General features: G+C 31.7%; 1 protein-coding gene across 1 annotated transcript; it reads right to left on the reverse strand.

The window, feature by feature from the left end:
* Positions 1 to 5334: 5334 nt before the first annotated feature.
* LOC113381264 (gustatory receptor for bitter taste 66a-like) lies at positions 5335 to 7176 on the reverse strand. Its single transcript, XM_026620226.1, has 3 exons — positions 6772 to 7176; positions 5498 to 5587; positions 5335 to 5403 (listed from the first exon to the last, which is right to left on the reverse strand). The coding sequence occupies exons 1-3, from the start codon at positions 7174 to 7176 to the stop codon at positions 5335 to 5337; spliced, it is 564 nt and encodes a 187-aa protein (XP_026476011.1).
* Between the last annotated feature and the right edge of the window lie 210 nt (positions 7177 to 7386).

Here is a 7386-nt window from a genome sequence, read left to right on the forward strand (position 1 = left end):
TTTTTTTTTTTTTTTTTTTTTTTTTATACTTTATTTAATAGCAATCAGAATTTACAAAATTCTATGAGCTATTATGCTTATGTTATAAACACACTCACACAGTAAACATACTCACACACAGTCATACACACACACATAATAAATTGGCTGAATTTTAAAAGTTTCAATAGCTGCCACTCCATCGAGTGGTCAGCTAATCTGGCTGAGGTAAATAATGGCTAAGTCTGGTCTTTATTGCTCAATCTTCAAATCAATTGGGACTTTTCTTTTGAGCCTCCTAGATCGGGGTTCTTGAAGAAGATGTTTAACTATGTCATTGGGATGGGATTCCAACTTCTCAAAATGGCGATGACTGGTACTGGTAATAACATCTTTCACAAATGGTATGTTCAAGTCATCATGAATGGTTTTATTACTGACATACCATGGAGCGTTCACGATCTGCCTCAGAATTTTTGATTGTGCTCGTTGGATTGAATCAATGTGGGATTTTCTTGCACATCCCCATAATTCCACACCATAGGTCCATATCGGCTTTATTATTGTTTTATTATTAGTAGTTTGTTTTCAATAGGCAATTTTGATTTGTTACCTATGAGCCAATAGAGTTCCTTAGCTCTATTTTTCACTAGAGCTATTTTTGATAGTATATGTTGCTTCCAGGTTAGTTTGCTATCTAATATCATCCCGAGATATTTTGTTGAGTGTTTAACTGGAATTGTCTTATCATGAAATTGAACTGCTGGGCAAGAAGATTTGTTGAGTGTGAATATTACATGAGTTGATTTATTATCATTAATTTTTATACGCCATTTGCTAGTCCATTTTTCAATGACTCTTAGATGACTCTGGAGCCTTCTCGATGCAACAACTGGATCAGGATCGGAAGATAGAATAGCAATATCATCGGCAAATGTTGCAGTTGTTAAATTTTCATCTGTAGGAAAATCGCTAGTATAGAGCAGGTATAGATATGGACCCAGTACACTTCCTTGAGGGACTCCTGCTTCAACCAAGCAGGCTGATGAAGTTTCCATATTCACTTTAACTTTAAACCGTCTATTTTGAAGATACGATTCCAGCAATTTATGATACTCAATTGGGAGAGATGATTTTATCTTATACACTAATCCTTTGTGCCATACTTTATCAAAAGCTTGATTTACATCAAGGAAAACTGATGAGCAGAATGTTTTGTTTCTAGGGTGTTGTGGATGATGTTCACAATTCTATGGCATTGTTGAATCGTCGAGTGTTGTCTTCGAAAACCAAACTGATGGTCTGGAATTACATTAGTATTGTTTTGTATATGTTTAAGCAAAAGTTTTTCAAATACTTTTGATGCCACTGGTAGGAGACTAATAGGTCGGTAGGATGACACATTATATGGGTCTTTACCGTTTTTGTGGATCATTTTAACTATTGAAGTTTTATAATGTACTGGCCAATAATTTAGCCTAATTATAGCGTTGAATAGGTATGTTAGTAGGATAAATCCCTTTTTGGGCATTTCCTTCAACAGTTTCGGTGTAATTGAGTCAAAACCAGCGGATTTATTAGTTTTTAGTTTAGCTATTTCTTTGAATACCATATTCAATGAAAAGAATTTAAGACAGTTGCTGCCCTTATTCACTGGTGCAAACGGGTTTAAATCCAGATCATTTGAAGAGATACGAACAGGATTTGGTTTAAAAACTGAGGATAGATGTTGGGCGAATAATTCAGCTTTTTCTCTCATCGCTCCTTGCCCATGATAGATCATCACCTACTGCTCCTGTTATATCGTTACGGCGTAAAGGCGGATTCCTGAGAGCCGGTTTTAGCCTGTTCCTAATCGGTTTCCAGATAGAGTTATCATATCGATTTAAGCTTTGTACATAATTATTAAAATTTTCCTCATTTAGTTCTTTAAGCCGAGATTTAAGCTTATTAGTCAAGTTGTTAAGAATGTTTTTGTCAGACGGTAAATGTGTATGTTGCCATTTGCGCCTAGCTTTACGTTTTTCACTTAAAAGTTTTTTTATTTCAAGTGGAATAGAATGTTTTTGATTTTGTTGATCTATAGGTGTAGCAGCCTTAACAGCTTCCAGCAGAGTTTTGTTGAATGTTGCAATACCATCTTCTATTTCCCGACATGTTTTGAGTTTCATTTTTAAATTAGTATTTTTCTCAGTAATTTGGCGATATAGTTCCCAATTAGTTTTTAGCAGAATGAGGTTTTGGAGTTCTTTGCAGGTTCACAGCCGTAGAGAATATGGTTGCTATCACGGGGGAATGGTCTGATGAGAGGTCGTAACTAGGTTGTATTTCAACACATTTGAAACTTAGACCATTAGCGACAAAGAAGTCTAACAGATCGGGTTTCTTCTTAGGATCGGCTGGCCAGTAGGTGGGTGTGCCCGTTGAAAAGGTGGAGAAACCATGTCGAAGGATCATCTCATACAGTTGTTTACCTTTTGGATTTGATATCCTTGAGCCCCAGAGAGAATGCTTACTGTTAAAGTCACCGCCAGCTATGAACTTTGATCCAAGCATTGAGAAATATTCGTAAAATTGGGAACTGTTAATAATATGTCGAGGTGGACAGTATACGGCTGAAATTACTAATTCGTAATTCATCAGTTTTGTTTTGACAGAAGTTGCTTGAATTTGTTCTTTACAAAAATTTTGCAGCTCATAGTGAACAATATCAGATTTTATTAGAATTGCCGTGCCCCCGTGGGCTGTTCCATCCGGATGAGGTGTGTGGTACAATTTATAGTTCGGGACGTACATATTTGAGTAATGCGTAAAATGTGTTTCACTAACAAGGAGTATATCTATTTTATTCTCGAAAAGAAAAAACTGAATCTCATGTTTATGCTTCAAGAGCCCATTTGCATTCCATAACGCAATCCTTATAAACCTCGCCATGGTGTTTACTTTGTTTTATTTATGAAAGCTGATAACATGTTTATGATCATGTTGTTTTGATTCATCAATTGTTGGAACATATTTTTGAATTCATTTAAGAAAATTGTTAAATTTCCAGCAGAGTTTTCACTGGTTGCATTAGCCTGTTGATGAAATTGTTGTGATCTCATAACTTGTGCATATGTCATATGATGAGAATTTGCATGCCTTACTTGGTCCATGTTCTTAGAAGTTGTTGGCCCATATTGATTTTCAATGCGGTTACCGTATGGTCTGTTCGTGTGTTCTTCTCTTCTTGCAATAATTTTCTGATATACTGGACACCCTTTAAAGTTAGCAGTATGTTCATTCAAACAGTTAGCACAAGTAGCTGGAGTTTCTTTAGTCTTAGTACATGACTTAGAGGGGTGCTCATCTCCACATTTAACGCACATGTGTGGCTTATTACAAAATGATTTGCTGTGACCATAGTCTTGGCATCTTTTACACTGGATGATTTGTGAAGATCGTATCGGTGGTTCAAAGTGTACTATTTTATTTAAAATTTTATTCACAGTAAAAATTTCATGGTTATTCTTATTTGGTTCTAAGTCTACATAAAACATATTAAGCGGTTCTCTTGATCTATAGTGTATGACGTTAACTATATTACGCACTTTATGTCCATTTTTTTCAATCTCTTGCTTTATTTCTTCAACATTAGTGGTTGAGTGAATATATTTCAGAACAACTCTGTACGCTCTTTCACTTTTTACCTGATAAGTATGATAAGCAACATTGCGTTGTTTCAGAAGTTTAACAAAGTTTCTATAGTCTGCTATTGTTGAAACGTTAAATTTGATAACATTGTCAGCCAAGGTTTTTGTTGTGTAACTGTTATCGGGCAAAACCGGTTTTAGAACGTTAATCATATCGGGAAAATTTGTTACTCCGTGAATGTACACCGGCGGTGGTAATTCCTTTTTTGGCTGAGAAATTGCTTCAGTATTTGCTGATGATGACGATGGTTGATCATTAATTATTGATTTTTCATTATTGGCAAGAACATTGAATCTGTTAGTCAACTTTATAGTTTCAGTCGGCCTATTAATCCGTCTTCTTTTTGCACTCGTCACAGTTTGCCAAGAATTTGTCAAACTATTTTGCGCAGTATCAGTTTCCATGGCGGCTGAGGAATTTAACATTTTTTGAGAGGTTTGAATTAATTTTGAACGCAATTGTTCAGTAACAAAATCTGAGCAAGTTTGTGAATCATCATTTAGGACATTGTTTACTTCTGATAATGGTATGTTTAAAGAGGTGCTCATTGAGTTCCCCGAGGGGAGACTCATGAGTTAAGCAATGATTTCACTAATCACTAATAAACACTATTTATTAGCACAAAAACTATCACAATAATTATTTAATTTAAGTACTATATATTACTACTGAACACTGTTTATACTGCAATAGCACAGGTATAAATCGCGAATAGAAAAAGTTGTGCTCGGTTTATCCGTCACACAATCCTATCAACGCGCTGTTTTCATTCCGGATTAACCATTTAGAATTGCCATTCTATTGGTCAAGACAAATACAGACAAACATGAAATGTGATCGTTTATAAATCTGTTTACTAAAATAAATTGCACGTTTTACCGATAAATCTACTGTGCTGCAAAATGGTTCATATTTTATATAATTTTGTATAGGTCAGATGGGGTTAAAGGTCCGCGGGTAAAATCGCCCATCACTAATTTATGGAAAACAAGTGAAATTGAGAATTTTATAGCAACAATATTTGAAAGTAGAGGGCGGAAGATGTATAACCAGGCAACACTGATTCTTTGGACATCGCTATTAGAAGATAAATAGTATTGTTTGATAATTCATAGGTTAAGTTTTTTTTTTTAATTATTTCATTTCGTAGTTAGTTTTTTTGGTTGTGAGCACTGTTGTTTATAAGATCTGAATAAAGTTTTCAATATAAAATATTTAATTGTTTTATAAGATGTATTGTTAATTTTAAGTTAGATTCAAGAGATATTTTTATATAACCACCATAATAAATTACATGTGAGTGAAGTTAAAAACACCAACTTAACTTATACCCTGGAAAAGGTGTTAACAATAAAAAAAACTTAATAAAATGGACATTCAGTTAAAAACCAATCGTTTTACAAAAAAATACAAACTAAACATACATCTATACACTTCATAAAATATTATTCTTAAACGGATATAATTTTTTATTGCAATTTATACTAGTTAGTATTAAAAGTTAATGAATTAGTGTGATCAATGTAAAACAAAACGATACGATATAAATATAAGAAAAGAATTTAATATTACTTAGTTCCATATATTTTGACACAGTTTATGATTCTATATTACAACATAAACTCATTACATTAAATAGCAATACACAGCAGTTCCGCAAATTCATTTATTTCTGGCTGCTAAATCAAATTGAATCAATATTATTAAATATCCTGTAACAGCGCCGGCCATCTATAAAATTTGATCCAAATTAATTTTATTTAATTAAATTTGTGATGTTTTTATAATTTAATCATGTCTGCAGTAAATAAAATGATTCAATTACCGTATACAAAACAGTCATATCGACAGCAAAAAATCCTCCGGCAGTAAAACTGACTATGTGATTCTTCATTTTGATCGATATGTGATTTATCTATTTAACAAATTAAAATTTTAAAATGTGTTATAACAGTACATTTATAATTGTTCTGCAACATACAATTACATATCATACAATTGATCAAACAATAAATTTTGCTTTATAGTCGAAATGTGCAATATAGTAGATATTACAGTTAATAATATGCAGTTAATTAAAGGGTATAAAATCGAACACCAATTTGTCTTTTTGAGTTCGGTCATTAATATAAAAACTGTTTTCACAGGCATACTTATTTCTAAATAATTGCAATGGTGATCAGAATGATAAAATCGATAAAAAAAACCACAACAAATACATGCTGAATAAGAGTTAGTCCTGCTGACACTTTTGAATACAGTTTTCTCAGAACATTAATTCGTCTCAAAGTCTAGTTCATTAATATATTAATGTAAATTAGTATTTGCTGCTGTTGGCAATTGGGTCTATATTTCAATTAAAGTTAATCGACAATTGTTTTGAGTTATCATTTGTGCAATATCATCACATATTAAAATTGAAAAAAAAAATGGAAAGATAAAAAGTTAAATTATTAGAATTACACAATTTTTAACTTTATATATATATATATATATATATATATATATATATCTATATATATATACTAATTCTTCAATATTTTGAGAAGATAGAAATAAAATGGAATATTTGTTAAAACCTAAAATACTGAAAAATTTATAAATTGATTATTAATGATTATGTATATTTCATTTTTATAATTTTAATATTGCTCTTCATTTAAGTCATAAGGCAATATTTTCCATTCAACAAATATGTAATTCTTTAATTTAGTAATCAACGAATTATATTGTTCTAGTTGAAATGTTTTATTACAATACAAATCGTTCATGTTAACATACGTAAAACTTCACAAAAAAGTTTAAAATTCTAAAAAAATCTAGTAGTTGTTTATTTTCCTTCTAAAAAGCTACTATTTTTTAATAATATATTAACTATCATTTGCTAAAGATTTTGATACATCGGAAGGAAAAGAATTTTTTAACTGAAATCGAACTACTATTCTCAATAATCTATGTAAAGCACAATAATTGTTTAATATAATATAAAAACAAAAATATTTATCAAAAAAACGAAATATTTATTAAAGTCTACTAATTATCAAAGACATATATATATATATATATATATATATATATATACTGTAAAAATGATCATACCTTTGTATAAACCTGTTCCGTGTCGATATGATTGGCTATTTTATGCATAATAACTGAAGACCGTTTTGCAGCCAATTTTGCCTTAGAACAAGCCGAAGAAATAGAAACGATATCAATCAACATATATGCAGCCCATAGAATCGGTGTCACCAAATCTTCCGTTGGTAAAGCGTAAGTTCTATCTTTCCAAGCAAAAGACAAATATCCGAAGTACAATTGCGATGTCACCATCACAAATGCATGACCAATGGATAACAATATCTCCAAAGAATATATTTTATCGATATGCACTGACATTTCACAAAGCCTTTCATGTAAATCTACCAGGCGATCTACTTCTTCCAGGACTTCTTTTTGTCTATTTTCTTTTGTGTTGTCGCAAAGCTCTAGTAGCCTCTCGTTCATTTTATGCACTTTAGTATGAATCAATGTTACGAAAAATAAATACCACAACTTCATGAGAGAGTTAGCATACATAGGTAATACAAAACTGAAAGCATAAACTAATTGCCAAAAACTTGATGGAAATTTTCCATAAAAGAAATTATACAAAGTGGTGATAGTGCTGCCCAAGAACAATGTAGAAAGATACAAGGTTAACTTGATCCCTAAATT

The sequence above is a fragment of the Ctenocephalides felis genome, unplaced genomic scaffold (assembly GCF_003426905.1).
Source record: "Ctenocephalides felis isolate EL2017-DRISC unplaced genomic scaffold, ASM342690v1 CF-g0.4_SCAFFOLD_02755, whole genome shotgun sequence".
Classification (NCBI taxonomy): Eukaryota; Metazoa; Arthropoda; class Insecta; order Siphonaptera; family Pulicidae; genus Ctenocephalides; species Ctenocephalides felis.

Coding starts and splice junctions, on each gene's coding strand:
- LOC113381264 (XM_026620226.1), bottom strand. CDS start 7,176: ATGAACGAGAGGCTACTAGAGCTTTGCGACAACACAAAAGAAAATAGA. Junction 5,588..6,771: donor CGGAACAGGTTTATACAAAG/GTATGATCATTT, acceptor TTTGTTAAATAG/ATAAATCACATATCGATCAA. Junction 5,404..5,497: donor ATATGACTGTTTTGTATACG/GTAATTGAATCA, acceptor CAAATTTTATAG/ATGGCCGGCGCTGTTACAGG.